The 18,674-nt window shown below is 34.8% G+C and overlaps 5 protein-coding genes across 12 annotated transcripts; 1 reads left to right on the forward strand and 4 right to left on the reverse strand.

The window, feature by feature from the left end:
- Window positions 1-8: 8 nt before the first annotated feature.
- LOC140879736 (uncharacterized) lies at window positions 9-2,437 on the reverse strand. The gene is made up of 3 exons (XM_073283597.1): window positions 2,144-2,437; window positions 850-873; window positions 9-728 (listed from the first exon to the last, which is right to left on the reverse strand). The coding sequence occupies exons 1-3, from the start codon at window positions 2,334-2,336 to the stop codon at window positions 409-411; spliced, it is 537 nt and encodes a 178-aa protein (XP_073139698.1). The 5' UTR covers window positions 2,337-2,437; the 3' UTR covers window positions 9-408.
- A 794-nt stretch (window positions 2,438-3,231) lies between these two features.
- Window positions 3,232-6,245, reverse strand: LOC140884130 (ribonuclease 3-like protein 3). Its single transcript, XM_073290804.1, has 4 exons — window positions 6,032-6,245; window positions 5,267-5,637; window positions 3,810-3,956; window positions 3,232-3,658 (listed from the first exon to the last, which is right to left on the reverse strand). The coding sequence occupies exons 1-4, from the start codon at window positions 6,102-6,104 to the stop codon at window positions 3,377-3,379; spliced, it is 873 nt and encodes a 290-aa protein (XP_073146905.1). The 5' UTR covers window positions 6,105-6,245; the 3' UTR covers window positions 3,232-3,376.
- Window positions 6,246-9,255: 3,010 nt separating this feature from the next.
- On the reverse strand, window positions 9,256-12,018 carry LOC140884419 (uncharacterized). Its single transcript, XM_073291174.1, has 5 exons — window positions 11,519-12,018; window positions 11,040-11,161; window positions 10,546-10,637; window positions 9,692-9,778; window positions 9,256-9,594 (listed from the first exon to the last, which is right to left on the reverse strand). Exons 1-5 carry the CDS (start codon window positions 11,902-11,904, stop codon window positions 9,487-9,489), a joined length of 795 nt encoding a protein of 264 aa, XP_073147275.1. The 5' UTR covers window positions 11,905-12,018; the 3' UTR covers window positions 9,256-9,486.
- A 1,212-nt stretch (window positions 12,019-13,230) lies between these two features.
- Window positions 13,231-14,483, forward strand: LOC140884920 (uncharacterized). The gene is made up of 2 exons (XM_073291818.1): window positions 13,231-13,362; window positions 13,901-14,483. Exon 2 carries the CDS (start codon window positions 13,944-13,946, stop codon window positions 14,358-14,360), a length of 417 nt encoding a protein of 138 aa, XP_073147919.1. The 5' UTR covers window positions 13,231-13,362; window positions 13,901-13,943; the 3' UTR covers window positions 14,361-14,483.
- A 201-nt stretch (window positions 14,484-14,684) lies between these two features.
- LOC140879985 (serine/threonine protein phosphatase 2A 59 kDa regulatory subunit B' gamma isoform-like) lies at window positions 14,685-18,415 on the reverse strand. 8 transcript variants are annotated; one of them, XM_073284003.1, is made up of 4 exons: window positions 18,231-18,415; window positions 18,027-18,131; window positions 16,799-17,924; window positions 14,685-15,449 (listed from the first exon to the last, which is right to left on the reverse strand). In XM_073284003.1, the coding sequence occupies exons 3-4, from the start codon at window positions 17,867-17,869 to the stop codon at window positions 15,060-15,062; spliced, it is 1,461 nt and encodes a 486-aa protein (XP_073140104.1). In that variant the 5' UTR covers window positions 17,870-17,924; window positions 18,027-18,131; window positions 18,231-18,415; the 3' UTR covers window positions 14,685-15,059. The 8 variants fall into 8 exon arrangements, with proteins under 8 accessions (XP_073140104.1, XP_073140101.1, XP_073140103.1 ...); XM_073284000.1 differs by having other exon boundaries at window positions 16,799-17,927; XM_073284002.1 differs by having other exon boundaries at window positions 18,015-18,131.
- Between the last annotated feature and the right edge of the window lie 259 nt (window positions 18,416-18,674).

Below are 18,674 nucleotides of genomic sequence, written 5' to 3' on the forward strand. Positions count from 1 at the left end.
AAAACCAAAAAGCATATATAAATTTCAGGAAGAGATTCACTAGAGTTAGGTTAACACCAAAGATGTACTCGCTGATTTTACAAATTGACGAATTAATACAGATATCTTCGTACATAGTGAGAATTCATGCTTAACATGCATGGCAATGTATTTCTATACACATCAGTTCATCCAACTAAGTTCGGACTTTGACAAAACATATAACAAAGAATAATAACGAAAAAAGAGTATTCTTTTTATTGAATTGGATCATCTATTCACCTCCTCCATACTAAATAAATTTCCTATTCTTGTTGTGCATTGAGCACTCATACTAACTTTGTGTAAAAGCATCATTACCAAATGCTCCGAATCAAAGAAGCATGTACGAAGATACACACCCGTGTTTGGAAGAAAAAAACCCGAGAATTACCTTGAGGATTGAGACAGAGAATCACTCCAACCTTTTTGTCGAGCTCTCAGCTCCCACATAGCAGTAAGTTGTTTCTGATCTAACAAAGCTGCTTCAGCCTTTTCTCTAGCCTCTTCACAAGTTTCCATTCCAGAATTGCACTTATCTGCCTCTTTCTGGTATTGGGAAGTCATCTTCTTAGCTTCAAGCAATGCCATGTCAGCACGTCGTTGATTTTCCAAAGTTTCTGCTTCTCGAGTCTTTAATTCTTCAGATAGTAGTTCGGCAAAGTTCTTTTGTGTATCCTCGTTCACTTCTGGATCATGCTTTGCACAATCTATAGATGTACGGAGAAAAAAATGAAACGGATAATTTAATAAACACACTTGAAATGGAAAATGACGTGAAACCAAATTAAATGTTACTCAAAAATGACAAAACAGTCGCAAGAAATATACCTGGAAAGGAACCGTTGTTCAGTCCTGCAAAACAAAAATAGCAATAACAGGTGATCAGCATATGCAAGCTTCAACCTGAAGACCGGATGAAACATGAGAAAGAGACATATCGAAAAACGACGCAATGGCCCATGAGCATTAACAGTGGTAAACTTATGACATGTAAATAACGAGAAACTGAAGGTACGGAGATACTCCTATGTATCACTAAAGGTTTTCTAGAAGACCCTAAAATGAGTGGTCCCATATGAACATCTCGAGCTAATTTGAAAACATATATTTTCCAGTGACCTCAACAAGAAACATATGAATAGATGAATCTATCATAGATAGGAAATTCTATGCGGGAGTAATGTAGTATTCGACCTTAACTACGTTGATTGAAGAGAATTTGCTAGAACCTATTATTTTTCTTATTTTGTATCCTATTGGAAGAAATATAATGCTCATGCCACAAACAATGTTTCACACTTTTTCTTACGGAAATTTCCACGTCTAAAGTTCAACCTAACTTCACGCAATAGTTTCAAAAATATCACATGTAATTTGGCAAGAGCCAAGAGTTGTCAATAATAGACTGCATTCCCTTTCTTGAACTAATAAGTCACGGTGAGTGGTAAGCCACTAAGCCAGTAAGCTTGGGGTCAACAGTACACGACTTTAAAACAACTTTATATCCATGAACTAGATTTTCATATCAGTGACAATTACAAAAACTTCTCATAACTGATGGTGGCAATACCAGCATTCAGCAATTGCCTGATAGTTATAACTTATAGCAGTGGCACTTTCTCATTTGATTGGCAACCATGAGGCCACAATATTCAGTTAACTTCCCATGCTCACTCCCACTTCTTCGAGATTCAATACGGATCCTTCACAACTCTCTGAATCTTTTGCGAAAAACAAAATTCTGTGGTTTTATTTCTTACTCACCAGTCACCAGCTCTAGCATAACACACAATTCATGATGAAATATCAGATCCATTAAAACTTGAGCCGGGCATAAATCCCTACTCTCTTGCAGTCAACATAATTTAAGAACCGAAAGGCAAAAGAAATCCCACAGCAGAAGAGCTCAAAGTCACAGTCGGTGGACCATGTCACTAAATTTTTCAAGAGATTCAACAGATCTCAATATCCCCTAATTCCACACCACGAGACACAATCATTTCATCAACATTTGAAGCAGTTAAAAAAAAAAAAACAAAGTGAGCATGACAATTAACAAACAAGCCCCAATAACTCAACGCCTAAAATAGAGAGATCTAAACAGATCGAACATGAAGTATACCATGGGAAATGGATAGAAGGGGCTGAAAATCGCAGTCGCAGTCGCAGGGTAGACAATATCGGGAAGATGAGTGGCTGACAGCAGCGATTCCTTCCCTCAAGTGCCAATACAGAGGCGGCACCACTATGTATCCGGCCAAGCATACCGCCATTATCGCCAGAGCTGCCTTCACAACCCCAGTTCTCACCGCCATATTTCTGCTTCTTTATCGATTCTCCTTCAATCTAAGCAAATACAACAAGATCGATATGAACATGAATATGAATATGAATATGATGTCGGGGATACGGGGTAAAATCAGTAATGTTTGCGCGTGAGATTAAAATATTTTATTATAATTATTTATTATTTATAATCTATATAATTACTTTTTGTTGTGAAAATAAAGAACCTTACGGTCAAACAATAAAATAAAATAAAATAAAGAACCGAACTTTTGATTTAAAAAAAAAATAATTACCAAACTCAAACTAAATTGATTCTTGAAAATTTTGAAATTTGTTGAGCTGAAGTTCAAGTTAATAAATCTAAAATTGATTATTTGATTCTATCTTAAGATAGAGTACAAACAATTAATTTAAGAGTTGTAACTTTTAAAAAAAACCACATTTATTATTAATAAGATGATTGGCTAAGCTTATTAAAAGAGCTTATAAGCTATCACATTTTGTTTTAAAAATAAACTATTAAAGTATTTGGATGAACTTATTTTAAACGAGTATTTGGATAAACTTATTTTAAACGATTTAAACATGACGTGTTTAGTATTATAATATCTTTTTATATTGAACTGGCCCAAAAATTCATTTCCGCTAAGAAAATATTGACATTTTTTTAGCGTTAAAATATTGACATTTTGATTTTTAGCTTTAAAAAAAAAAACTATCTTATACAGTTCAATCAAATGTGTTCAAAATTACAACCAAAGATAATCTCGTAAGCCCTTAGAAGCCAGAATGTGTGCAACACCATTATCATGCCGACCACAATATCGAATCGAAGTTCCTTGCAATATTGACATTTTGATTTTTGAGCAAGGTCAAGAAGCCATTTTGAGATTTAAAAAATCTTTAAATTTTATTTATCTTTTCTTCAAGACATGTTGAGATAAAGTTTTCTAGACTGACACACTTGTATCAAATGCTGCATGGCTACAAAATTTTTCAAGACGATAAACCACCTCTGAACTCCCTACCAAAAGAAAATGAGAAACGAAAACGAGAATATCACAAGTTAATAGCCAGCATCAGGAGATCTTGTCATGCTCATCTTTCTAACAACTTCTTTATAAGCATCATTCGCCGCTCTGTTTAACGCGATCTCCTTCTTTTCATGGCAGATACCTTTACCTTTCAGTTGGTTATTGACAAAAACTTTGTAAGTACCGTCTTGCGACCACAGATCCACAAGTCGAACTTTCAGCTTGTATTTTTGGCATATCTCAAAAAGCTTCTTCACTGCATTTGTTTGAAGACTTTCAGGAGTTATCATGGGTTTCAGTAGATAGCTTGCAACCTGCACAAAACAACCAACTGTATAGCCAGGATGAAAAGGTAACGCAACACAAGATCGGCGGCTCTTTTCCTGTTGACTACGTAAAATGAGCTCTCTCACACATCCGGAGGAGAATTGGAAAGTAAACTAATGACGGAGGCAAAGGAATCACCTCCCATGTCGTATCAATAGAACAATTGCTATCAATGAAGACAGCCCCTACGGTGGATTCAACGACATCAGCAAGCACCTTAGGAGCATCAATCAGTCCATGTGAATGTACAGGATGTTTAGGAAGAACGTCAATAAACGACTGAATCTGCACAAGCACACGGTATATGAGAAGGTATAAATTTTAAAAAACAAAAAGTATCCAAAAAAAAAAGCCCAAGGCAACCATTAGTCGGCATTATCAACCTTGGGTACCAAGTGAGATATACATGGCAAGCAAAAGCGAAAGATTTTCAGCCAGCTTATTAAAGATGGTCATCGCCTCCAACACATTCCTTTCTTTAGGTTATGCTGTGTTCTAAGGTATAAAACCCACATCAGATGGCCATCGAAAAAAAATTATTGCAATAAGGGCAGTGCATGATTTTCATCAATGCAAGTTTGTGTGCTACAGGTCTCAAGATTAATGGCGCCACATCGCATTCTATCTGCTGGACTTCGAAGTATCAAGAATAGACTATAAATCATCATCAGTCCAGGAGAGAAGCAATCTGGCCTTTTACGTTTTTATACCAATGTCATTTATTGTCATGTTTGATATTTCCACTAGGTTATGCTTAGAGGTTCTATATTATGAGAATGGCCTTCTTTTATTGAATGATCAAAATGGTGTATGATTCAACCACTGACCGAGAAGTTAATAGAATCTCGACAACAACTTACAAAGTTTGAATCCTTACAGGTGTTCATAATAGGCAATAATCTTTTCCAAGAAATGAATCTTTCTGAATCCACGTGGCATCTGAAAAATGTGAAGGGGGTATTATCACGGCATCTGAGTCCACATGTTGAGATTTCAGTTATTCAAATTTCTGAATATTCAAATTTCTGAATATGTATTTTACATGCTAGATTAAAGGAATTGCTATTTAAAAGAAATATGGTTCAGGTAAGTCCATCATGTACCAAAATGACCACCTCAAATTTTTTTTACTCAATGACCTAAAATTTTTAACCTTATCCTAAGAAGCTCTTCAATCACCCCAAGAATAGAAAGCTACCTTGCTCGTCTCACATGCCACTCGTTATCTCATTCTCCCATGTTGCGCTACCTGGCATCACCGCCACAGTAGCTCGACAGCACAAAGTAGTCCATAAACTTGCAGTCAAGCATGGCCTCTACCCTGAGTTTACCCTACCCCTTCTCACAGCATCCCCTTTGCATCCCCCCACCACCTTGCATTTGCATCTCAAGCAACTCAATTGCCAATGTAGCCTTAAATAAACGTGGTGCAATGACAAGGAGAGGTGGAAGTTAGGGAATAGAGAGGAGTGCAAATAAAGACAGGAGTATTTAAGACAGGGAATGCAGCAAAAATATTTATGGAAGTACAGGAAAATTTGCAGAAAAATGTTAATCATAAGTTAAAACCGGGGACTCAAAAGGCAAGAACTTACTCGTTTTTTAAGGACTGGATTCCCATGACGAATATATTGATGAAAGTTGTGCTGGACAGCCGCACGTGCAAGCTTCTCAGTGTCGACATTGGCAGCACGAAGAGGTGTCAACGATCCTGGTGGGAGGTTTGGGTACATGGAGAATTGTTCTTTAGCAACTAAGAGATTAAGCACCGCGTCACCTACATACTCAAGCCGTTCATACGACACACTTTCCTTATGATATGATGGATGTGTAAAAGCTTCATCCAGTAAACTATGGTTATTGAAACGGTAACCTATAATCTTCTCAACTTCTTCAAGACTCGGTAATGGCTTAATTTCAGCTTTGGCCTCGGTTCTCCCTTTCAGGTAACTATTCAATATGTTTCCTGGCAGAAATTAAACTCGCCATTTAAGAGGAAATTTAAAGCTCAAACCTTTCAAAGAAGTCCACGTTCATAGCAAAATATCACCGAACATTGTCATAAAAAGTTAAAATCTTTCAACTTCCTTTTCCATTAAAAGTTCTATGGTATGTGAATGACCCCTACTAAATTCTTAATTTTCACATAAATCATGCTACAAAACACATTTCTGTATTCCTTTCATTAGCACAGCCACCACAATGCGGCGTCCTAAGGAAAAAACAAATTTGCAAGCAGAGCTTAGGCAATTGTACGCAATGCATACTAATTTGCACCTCGGACGGACGATAAACACCATCCCATCTGCCAAGTTTTCTCACAAATTCAGCAGACAGAAAAGGGATTAAAAAGAATATACCATACTCGCGGAGGCGTCGAGAGAGAACCCAAGTCTTCGCGGGAGACATCAAAGACTCCAACCATGATGCCATTTGAGAACAATTCGAGTTTTTTAATGGGATTTTGACTATTCATTTCAAATGGGAAAAACAAAAACAAGATCAAGGAGCACAAATTGGGGACTGGAGCAAAATTGCTGTTTCAAGGACATCGGATCGAACATGCAAAGTAACTTTGCAGCGTTTGCACGCCACGCAAGTTAATCTCTTCCGATAATTCAATTATTTAGGTTTTTTTTTAATACAAGTACGATCAACTTAATAAATGATTTCCTAAAAAAAAACTCTACCATTTTGAATATTTTTTTAAGCACTAAAATGTTTTTTTGGTAATATATATCTTAATATATATATATATATATTATTAAAGTAGAGACACCCTAATTAACAAACTTTAAATTAATTGGTAAACCTTGATTTGAAATTACCATTATTTCCTAACTTAATTTTCAATAAAACCAAATATATTGGGCAAAATATTCATTTTATACAATTTCTTCTTTTCTATCCATTAAAAGCTCACTTTGTGCCCTTTGATATTATTTTATTTACAAATATGACACTCACTTTATAAGATATATATAAATTTTTTTGTGAATATTTGTTTAGGAAAACGTTATATTTTTTTATTTTTTTAATTTTACAATTTATTATTTATTGTTTTATTATTTTTTAATTTTACAATTTATTATTTATTGTCTTTTAAAAAAACGAAATGTACGAGCACGGAACGCGTGCAGCGGAATACTATTCTATACTACTAGTAATCCACGCAAGCGATTTCGCGTACATAAATAGTTTATATTATTACATCTACAAATAATGAACATTTGTTTATTTTTTAAATTAAAAAATAAAATTGAAAGATGGTATGTATAACATTTTTGTCAATCCATTAATTTGACCAAGGTGGTTATTCTAACGGTGTGTTTGGACAAGTGGAATTAGATGGTATTTGGTGGGATTTGGAATTGAAAATACCATTTTAGTGTTTGACAACTTGAGATTTCAAAATGGGATTGATATTTGATGGGATTTCATAGGATTTCAATTAGTTAAGTGAAATCTTTACAAAATTGGTCGGATTTTAAGGGATTTGAGTTTATAAAACAATAAATTATTTTTAATAATAAATTCATATACTTTACATATTATAAATTTTAAGTTTTGTTTATATTTTTTTATATAAAATTTCATTTATCCAAAATTTATAATATCAAATTCCAAAATATATTTTAACTTTTTGCCAAACACAAAATTGAATTTCAATTCCATGGATTTTAAAATCCAAATCCAATTCAATTTCAAATCCAATTCCAAATTCTATTTTTTAAACATTCAAACACATTGTTGGGTTTCATGCATTATTATATCGTATAGATTTCATAACGACTGATGTCTTATAGTAACTGTTTTTTTGTGTGTCATGATACCAAAAAAAAAAATCATCTTCCAATTCTACCTTTTTTTGTCCATTTTTTTTTAAACTTATTTTTCTCACTAACATCTTCCATCTTTCTTCAACCAATCTGTATAATGTTTGCTTTTATAATTAAATTCAAACATATATATATCAAATATCAATTTGAATGTATTAGCATATTAAATTTATATTATTTTCCCAATAATTACTGTTTAACTACTAAATAATACATTATTTTATAAATAAAAACTTATAAAATATTCATATATTATATTATACGCACACGCTTCTGTCGCTAGTATATATAATATCTATAGTTTTGAGAAAAAAAAAAAGAAAATTGATATGTAGAGTCGTCAAAACGGGTCGGGCCCGTTGGACCAGACTAGAGGAGCAAACGAGCCGACCTACTCGTGAGCAGCTCGGTCAAAGCTCGACTCGAGCTCGATTTGACCAAGCTCGAGCTCGAGTAACTTGAGAATACAATTGAGCTCGAGTCGAGCTTTGAAACTATGTGCGCGAACTACTCGATAAGCCACATATATAAAATATATATATAATATAAATATATATCTATATAAATATAAAATATATAATATTATATTTATAAATTTATTTATAATACTTATATATTTATTTATTTATTATATTAATATATTTATTTATTTTATAATTTATAATATATATATAATATTTTATTTATTTATTTATTCATATATTTTTAATTTACATATATATATATATATATATATATATATTTTTAAGCTCGAGCTCGAGCTCGAGTACTCGAACTACAAACGAGCTCGAGCACTCGAACTACAAACGAGCTCGAGCACATATTTTACTACTCGATCGAGCTTGAGTAGCAAAATATGAGTCGAGCTCGAGTTCGAGTAGTGTGCTACTCGACCTCGGATCGGCTCGATAACATCCCTAGGTCAGACCGCCCCGCCATGAAAAATTGACGGGTTGGGTTGGGGTTTTACTGGCGCGTTTTGAGGCGGGCCTAAACGGGCCAACGCAAACAGGCCGCGGGTTGAGGGGCGGGGCGGCCCGCCAGTTTTTTTTAAAAAAAATTAATTTTTTAAATTATGTGCATAAAAATACTTATTTTTAAATAATGTGATTTTAAAATTTTAAAACTAGTATTTGTAATACTTTTAATATCTTACATTATTATTATTTTATTGTTAAATATCTATTTCTATTATTCATATTATTTGGAAAATCGATTTTTAATCCAAAATATAATAGTTAACATCAAAAATTTATATGATTTGTTTGATAGTGATATTTATTATTTGTTATTATTTAACATGTTAATATATTTTTTTCAATCTCAAATAATAATTTTATTTTTTGATTTTTTAATATATTTTTTGATTTTTTTTAAAAATTTTGACAGATTAGCCTGCCTAGCCCGCAACCTTAGAGTTTCTATGGTCCGTTTGGAGGCGGGCCTAAACGGGCCCGGGGCCGGCCGGCCCGCCTGACATCTCTATTGATATGGCGTATTCTCTAATCTTCACTTATCCTTTAAAAAAACGAGAAAGAAGGACCCCTTCCATAATATATACTATTTATCGTTAATCACGATTTTTTTAATTATTTTTATTTTTATTTTTATTTTTATTTTAATTTTAGTTTTAATTTTAATTTTAATTTTAATTTTAGTTGAGACCATTAAATCTTGGGATCTTGATATGGAAAGAGATATCCCAGTAAATTGATAAGCAAAGATCGAATATAGCTGATATAATATTTACAGAACGAGTGTATTACTATTGAAGCCAAATGAGTTATCCCACCAGTATATAATACGTATGTACTCTTCAACACAATTAATCGAAAATTAATAAACAATACACACAACATAGCTCTCTCTGTTGTTCTTTATTTCATTTTCTTTGTACAACACGCCTGCGCTCTGCACCTAACAAGGACCAAGCGCTCTTTGTGTCACTTCAACGGAGGACATAAAACAAAAGACACTCAAGTCGCCGTCTTGGAACCGAGCGTCCTGGACAGCTCTTTCATCAGAGGTCTCTCTTTGAAGGATTCTTTCCTTTCCAAATGCCATTTCTTTGACTTGTTTTCGGTCTAAAATAAGACAACATACAAATGCAAAAAAGGATCAGCAAGTTTTTATGCTATTACTATTTCTTTTCACCTAGAGTATCGTCATCATAGCACGTACCCAAGTTCGGAATGGGGCTAATTGCTCCCTAATCGTTTCAAACCTTGGTTGGAAGAGATCCTTCCCTTTGGTCTGCAGGTCATCAGTCTGCCAAGACAGACAAAATCCATGAAATAGGAGAAAGAGTGAGCAGGGGACGGGTGCCAAAAATATTCGATCATTGACTTGGGTCTGTCCCAGGTATTCATAATTAAGATATTCATATTATTTACGTTCAAACGATATCATGTAAAAGTGGCTATAACTTTGCTCAAACCATCTATCTTATGTAGGTGTTCGAGCGAGCATATTTGTATGTGTGCAAGAACATACGTTAATCTCCACAGACAATGATCTTTGAAATAAAATATCATATAGTATCAGATACAAGCACACAAAACAAACCATGTTATGAACAGACAATTATCATACTCAAGCACAACCTCATTAGTCAATGATATAACAAATGGGCACTCCTTATAATCGTAAACATTCTAGACTTCTAGTTAAATCATCAACTTGTTGTCCCTCTCCACAAAATATATATTATATTTTCCAAGCTTGGCACCTGTATTTTACCAATAATTTTTCTATGGAAGAAACAGACTATAACATCTTCCTCATCATTTTATTTCTAAAATCAATGCACATGCCAGATACCTCACTTCCAGCTATTTCAGAGGAAGTTTTGAGAAAGGTTATCCAAGAAAATCTTATAAACAAATAATTTATCCATGAAAATCATAGAAATTAAAGTATAATAACGAGGCCCAAACAATAAGACTAAATATAGTTTTTTTAAAATAAAATAAAAAAAACACAACTGATTGATTCATTCAGAGGCCTTCCAAGGGCTGTGAGAAATCTATACTTACATCGTGCACCTCCAGTTTTGATGCTGCCACCCCAAAGATCAAGGCACCACCGCCAAAGACCATAGCAGTAGCGATTGCAAAGGCTGATCCGACTGTCATAAAAGGGAGAACCAACAGACGTAAATAAACTTGGGGGAAAAATGGGTGAGTTCTTTAAGTACAGATGATGACAAAAGGGCTCCAAGATCATGAAATGATCTTGACCCTGTACTCGCCCTCTATTCATTTTCTAGATCGACTTCAAAACATAAGCATGAAATAATTAATGGAGTGCCCATAATCATCAGTAGTATTTTTGTTATATACTTATATGCATGCTGATCCAATGTACCAAGGCATTCTAGCACAAAGTGCCCATAATCATCAGTAGTATTTACTTTGTTTCTGGTAATCAATACTGTCAGACAACTTAACTGAAATCACATAATTAGATTACTAAAACATATGACCGGGCTAAATCAGCACACCATACAGAATTTAGAATTAGGCCTTACTTTGAGAAAGCCCTGCAGCTGCAGCCTTCAACTTCTCGGGATTGATAGGGGTGTACTTGTCATGTCGTAAGTCGTTAGCTGTTGATGGTATAACCGAGCTTTCCATACTAGGCAGCTGCCACCTGAATCAATTTCATCTCATTAAAAACATTCCACATTTAACAATTAACAGTTCAAAAGCAACAGCATTTGCCACGGGAATCCCCCCGAGCAATCGGAGCTAGAGACGGTGACTTCAGTGCAGTCATCATAAGATGTTGGTCCTACTCCAACCGGGCCCCGCACATAAGACCAAGAGGCCGGTATCAAGAATCAAATTCAAAGACCATTTACTTGCAAGAAAATGTGAAGGATGAATGACGAATTTGGTCCAAATTAATGCAATACTTCCACCGTTCCACACAACCCAGAACCAAAAAAGAAGTACACATAAATTCAAAACAAGGAAAAAAAACTAAAAATCAAAATAAAGATCAAACCTTTTAGGTCCAAACGTGACCTGGGGAAGAGAGACATATGCCCTGAGAGGATTAAGAGCGTCAGCGGACGCAACCGAAACCCTGCCGCTTTTCGGGTGGGATTGCAGGACCCATTTCGAGGCTGCGGTGATGGAAGAAGAATTTGAATTCTCCAGCGAAGATCGGAAAATCTTTGGCGGCAGAGAGTGCCTCAAGACCTCAGGAAGAACATCAGCTGCAGTTCCATTTGTTATTGATGATGACGCCGCTGCTTCATTGTTTTCTGCGATTGGTTTGGGAAATTTGGAGTTTTTTTGGTTTTGGAGGAGTCGGGTTACGGATTGTTTGGATTCTTGCAAGAAATAAGCACCCTCTATGCTTGCTAATCTCCCTGCGAGGAAACTCATCTCTCCCTGCAATCTTACTTCTTTGTTGGTCAAAAATATATTTTGAAAGTTTATATGTTGAACAAAATTTGATGTCCAAGGAAATCTGTCAAGACTTGGCTTGTGAGAAAGTTGTGATTTGAAATGAAGTATGGTGTTGCACAGTTGACATTTGACAAACAGATACGTCCTCGGAGCCCAATAAATTTTATCAATTTTTCTAAACGACCATAATTCATATGCACGTATAAGTTTTCGCGATTTGCAAACTTTAGCTAGTGAAATAAAATGCACATCATAAAATATGTGAAACATGCTCGTCTAAAAAACGTTTGACAAGAGATTGATCAGACACTCGTCTACCTTAACAATTCATGATATCTCTTGAGAATATCAATATTTATTTTTGTTTTTTTTCACATGATGATCAAGCAAATCGAAATGTAAAACATTTATTATAACCATTTTTACTATCTATACTATTAATAAATTAAGATAGTTGAATAATTCAATGAATTTTTTTATTAATTTCAAAATCACAAGTTCGCACATTTAATTTTATAGAGTACCCTAAAATTTCATATTTTATAATTTTTTAAAATCATCTTTTCTAAATTTTATGTCATATTTTTTTTTAAAATATCGTAAGTAGATTGCAAATTTTTAATCAAAATATATGCAAATATATATTTTGTTACACATAACATGTGTGCTTGATGACTAATATATATAATACAATATCGCCAAATACTAACTTTAAGCCATAATATAATATTGGATTTACTTAAAATATATTTTATTTTATTAGATTAACTACATGATTTCATTATATTATGATAATATTTCTCCTTGTATTTTTTTCTCCTATAATACAAATTTCGAAAATCAATGATTTTATTTTAATTTTTTTAAAAAAATACTTCATTAATTATTATTTTTAAACGAAATACGTCTTATCGTGGTGTCACGATCCACTAATATAAATAAAAAATATTCTATGAATAATTATTGAATAACAAAAATAAAACTTAAAATGGGTTATGGACAAAATTCATGCTTAACACATAAATTAACTTTTTAATAGAAAAATCTATATTAAAATAGTTTTGAGTTGGGTCATAAGAGATTCACCACAACATGACAGGATTATATACATTTTATTAAAGTTAAACACAAAATTTATATAATTTCTCAATTTATAATATATAAATATAAATATAAATTTCCTAAAACTAGCTTGGGTGATTCCAAAAGTCGAGGACTTGATTTAGAAATTATTAGAATTTTGGGGTCCAAATTGAGAATTACTTCTCTCAGAGTGGACCAGAGGACAATAAATGATGAATGATAAATCATAAACCCCTCTGATTATCAGATAGAGGCCACTGTGGTTTTTGCTAATACTTTGCTATTTTTGCGAGCCGAAAATTGGCAAGAAGACGAGGCTCTGATTTTCATTACGAGCAATCGCGAATAAGGGTAAGAATTTGGCCCTTTTCTGGTTCCAATTTACTCAGAAATTTGACGAGCACGAGAATAAGGAACTTTCGAGTTGAATTTACTTTTTTTTTTTCGCGGAAAAAAGTAGCTGAATCGAAGAAATTTGAGTATTGAATTCCTGTGCTGTGTACACACGCATATCTGGTTCAACTTCTGACCAGGAATGTTGGATTCATTAAATGGATACAATTGATTGGTGATTTCACTTCTTACTTTTCTTCCGGGAATCGATGTTTGAATTATTTTGTTAGCAGTACATGTTTGATTCATTTACTTGAAAGTAAGGAACTTCTTGTTTCTTTAGAATATGCACGCTCAGTAAGATTCGGTTTTGAAATAAGTCCTAAATTGCTTATTTTAATAGCTCTAGCATCGGGCCACCATAAACTTCGTGTTATTAGTTCTGATAGGAGATTCTGTTAGGATTTACAATGCAGTTGTTTGTTTGATTTAGGCAAATGCTTAGTTGAATTCAGGTGCAAAATCCAAGTGATTATCTTGGTTGTCAATTCTGCAGGATTCCCTATTCCGTCGGTCTTTGTTAACTTTAAACGGTCGCTATGATCAGCATTACGACATGTCCATCCCTTACCTCCTTCACCACAAACAAAACCATGACACATCATAAAATTTCAAGTACCAGTCGCATACGAGCTATGAGGGTGGAGAAGTCACTGGAGGAGCTCTACAATGTGAGAGTGGAAAGGAATGTGTCAAAAGATCGGTTAGTGGAACTTGGAGTTTCAAGGTGGTCCGTGTGGAAGACAGGAAAATGCAGGATTCCGTGGGACTGGCACGTCGATCAGCTGGTTTATGTCGAGGAAGGAGAAGTGAGGGTCGTGCCTCAAGGGAGCCAGCGGTACATGCAGTTCTTGGCTGGGGACCTGGTTCGGTATCCGAAATGGTTTGAAGCATATCTTCACTTCAATGATTTTTATCAGGAGCGGTATAGCTTCAGAGCTTACGGTGATGATTAGTATGAAGGTTACCTGTTTCTTCAATGCAACGTAGATTGTCTGTGGTATTCCTTTTATAAAAAAGAAAAATCTGTTCGTACTTTGTATCGTTCACTCAATATATTTGATCATTTTGACAAGAAACCATCAAGTAATTGCTAAAAAATTAGGATATTTTGGAGTTTCGTGCCAAAATTTGAGCACATTGTTGTTTAAATTCCTAGAATATATATGGAAAGGATTTTAAATCTTTTATATTTTAACTTGAAAAATAGTTAATCAGTTTGAGCTTCATTGTTACAAATCGACACGAAAAAAAAAAAGAATTACATTGGCGATGGAAAATACCATTAAATGCATTCAGAATCTGTTCAGAATCTCAGATTCAGTCAACAAGACAAACAAATAATTACATAAATGTTTGTTAAATTACCAAAGGAAAATATTTCTGAATATTTTGCACCCAAGCAAAATAATTTCCATGTAGAAATTCCATATCATCTACTGAAATCCAACATCATTCTGATGAATCCCATGGCTGATAAAAACAAAAATAATGAGCCATGATTCCCCCACCCAAAAGAAACAATCAAAAGAAAAAGAGCTCCATATCCAACGAATTTCCTCCCCTCCCTTCCCCAGGGAAGAATTCTTACGTTCCTGTCGATGCTCGTTTCATTCAAAGGTCTATATCTCCAGATTTTGCTTATAAGCCTATCTTCAACCACCCACAATTGTTTCGGAACTAGCTGTGGTAGCTATGCCAACAGAAGACTGGAACTTAGATAACAGGATAGCCTCACCACTTGCAGCAGTAGAAGAAGCCACGTTTTCTAATGCCCTCCACATTGATTCTCGCCTCTCCAGTGTTTCCTTTTTCTTGATCTCGTCTTCTTTGAATTTTGCCAAGCACTCTTCAAAGTGTGATGGATCGACATCAGAGAACACACTTCGTACATTAAGAGTTAGACTCTGAATAGACTGATTCCAGTGATTACGTGCATTTTTCTCCAGTGAAGGGAGTACAATAGGGAGTATTACTCTGTGGTTTTGAGTAAATAGATTCCGTATGTGGTCATTATTCCATAGAAGGAGAGCACGTTCAGCTACCTGTAACAGTTAAAAATGAGATGCAGAATCAAGTCTAGCAAAAGACTGAGTTTTTATAAGATGCAGCTTTCTACTTGGTAATATTAGAAAATTATTAGCATCAGACACCACCCTTCCTACTTTCATATCAACCAAAACTAATCGTGACAAAGAGAATATTTAAACAGGTATTTTTCTGCGCAGATGACATTGCAAAACCAAGATATGCAGAAAGTGATATAGATGATCTGATGAAAGGAACAGAGGTGATATTTTGTTTTAACATACAAAATTAATTGATTCATATGCAAATGCAGTTGACAAGAGAGCTGCTACCAACGAAAGGGTAATAATTAAATGGTAATTCTAAAGTTATGCCAAGCACGGAAGCACAATCCCTTCTGTCCATGGGTTTTAAGCTTTTATTCACCATCAATTATTCCTCCACATGTAAAGATTATTCAGTTGTTAAAATCAACATCTCATGACTATTGCTTAATTTGAAGACAGCAATGCAACTTGAACATTCTCATCCACAAGATATCCCGTAGAAAGTGAAAATAACTGGAGACAGGGAGTGTCTGCACTGTCCCATAATGAAAATTTCATCCTCGTCGTCCCGACACCAGAAAAATTCTTTAAATATGTGCCAGAGAAGTATAAAGTCCTCATTCTCTCAGCCAAGAACAAGGAAAAACTTATAGTATGGCAATGCTCAATGGACAATAATGTTGGAGATTGCATAAATACAAATTGCACTTGATCATTTCATCCAAAATCTGAAGTACTGACTAAATTTTATGGGATCATTCAATACACCTTTCTTATTAACTTCATAAATATTCCATCACAATTACAAGTTTACAACCACAAAAGTTGAAGACAAAACTCGGGTCAGCATTAAAGTCAGCCCAGTAAACTAATTAAATTCAGCCACAAGAGCTCAAATCTTTCATTTCTAATTCACAATAAAACCGGTGTAAATTCTTCATTGTTGGTGGAGGGCCTAAAAATGGCTGCTTCTTAGGACTCAGCAAGTGCTGAAGGCAATGTAATATAATTATTATGAGCGACATTCATGTTTTCTCAAATTTCATCTTCAATTATTTCTTCCTCAATTCTCCTTTAAAATGTGTGATTTATGCAATAAAAGGATGGACCAAAGCATGAACAAAAAACACAATTTCAGCTGAAAATGGAACAAAAACTCTTGTGGCAAGCCAAGAAATGTATTTTTGACAACAATCAGGACAAGACTAATTGAATGCATATCATATGGCATGCCAAAGGTCCGAGCTCATTTTTCCAAGTTTACAAAAAATCAACCATGCTAGCAGGGATGTCAAACGTAAATAGATGGATTATAGGACCTGAAAATGTGAGCTGATGAGACAACAGCCAATTTGACGGAACAAAGGGACCATGCAGTGCTGAAATTCAGCAGCTTGTGTTGCTTCCAGGATTTCCTCCAATTCACTTAAAAACATGACTTCCTTGGAAGTATTGGTTAAAGGCCAGTACTTTAAAAGGCCACGGATGACCGTATCAGCCAGCTTGCAATCTTTCTCCAGAAATTGAATAATACAATATGACAGCTGCTGATGGTAGATAGACATGCACTTTGGTTTATGAAGGGGAACCAGTGCACGCACTAGAAAAAGCTTATGCTCTTCCTTTAGAGGTAAAGCAAACCCGTTAATTATGCTTCCCAATATCTCCAGCAATTCTGCAATGCCATTATGCTTCTCCATCTCAAAAATAAAATTATAGAATATATTATTGATTGATTTCCTAATAAAAGGTCTATGCACCATAAACTTCCCATACACACGATGTAGAATCGTCTTCAAGTATTCCCTTTCCCTTTGATCTTCTGAATCAAACAGGTCGAGCAACCTCAGCACAAAAGAATGGTCAATGTATCTTTTGGCCAGCTTAGCATCAGTTTGTGACGAAACGACAAATCTCAATAGGAGCTCATACACGACCTGGAGATGTGCCCAAGAAGGATCCAACTTCGGCTCTTCCTCTTCTGGATCATACACGCCACCTGGCAGTTTAGCGTCATGATCGAATAAGGGTAACGCTCTAAACAGATTGGTTGAGAACATTTTTGTCATCTCCTGCATGGAAACCTCACTGAACTTTGCATTCACTGATGATATGTAATCGACCAACTCAAGCAGCATCCGCCTCTTAACATCTTTCTCGTTCACATGTGTAGTGGGGTCTGTGAAATCAAACACTATAGAACACATCCTCAACTTTTTTACAAGAATATTCTCTCTTTCTGAGCTCCGAATGTCTCGCAAGCTCTGCAATGCCTCACAAGCAGCCACATAATTCACCAATGTGGGGCCAGCATCAAAGCTCGATTCTTTGACTTGGTTAGAATTTGTTGGGACATTTGTCCCATGGCTAAAAGATCGAGTAGGACCCATACTTGCTGAACAGAAAGGTGTCCCTGAATTCGCCGTGTTCTTTGATCCGCCGCCCCTGCTGATGCAAGAAAAATAATGGTTTGAGTTAGAATTAAAAAGAGGCAATGATCGAGATGTCATCATAGTCTGAATCATTCGATATAACTTAGTTAAATACTTCGGCCGAAGCTTGCCCAATATGCTCCGAAATCCCGAACGACCAACAAAATATCAATTTAATTTCAATAAGCTACATGTCAACAGCTGTCCGAAATGCAAGAAACTGTGCACAATCAAAGAATACCATAACTAGAAATCGATCACAGCAACAAAATAAACAAAAAAAAAATCATACCCAAATCAGAAACAAAAGGCCACTTACTCCTACTGCTGATGCTGCAATTTGCCGGGAAAGAAACTGTTTGCAATGAAGCTCCTTCTCCTTCTCCTTCTCCTTCTTGTTTTTTGTTTTTTCTTTCTTTTTTGGGAATAAAAAGAAAGAAAAGAAAAGAAACCCTCAGAAGCTGTGAAGTGGAGAATTGGTGTGGGAGTGGATTTGATTTTTGAATGCACACCACGTCTGGTCAACGAGGCTTTCTACTGGATATTTGGATTATTTTTTATTTACAGAGAACCCATTGCAGTACATTTCATTCAATAATCACAATTTTTTTTTATTTTTATGAAATTCCTATCATAATATAATTTATAATTCAACAATTTCTTATTCCCCTTCTTTATTTTTGTAGCTAGTGACAACTCAGGAAAATATAATAAAATGGTACGATGTAATATAATATATTTTGGGGGAAAAAACATTAATTTT

The sequence above is a fragment of the Henckelia pumila genome, chromosome 2 (assembly GCF_033568475.1).
Source record: "Henckelia pumila isolate YLH828 chromosome 2, ASM3356847v2, whole genome shotgun sequence".
Lineage (NCBI taxonomy): Eukaryota > Viridiplantae > Streptophyta > Magnoliopsida > Lamiales > Gesneriaceae > Henckelia > Henckelia pumila.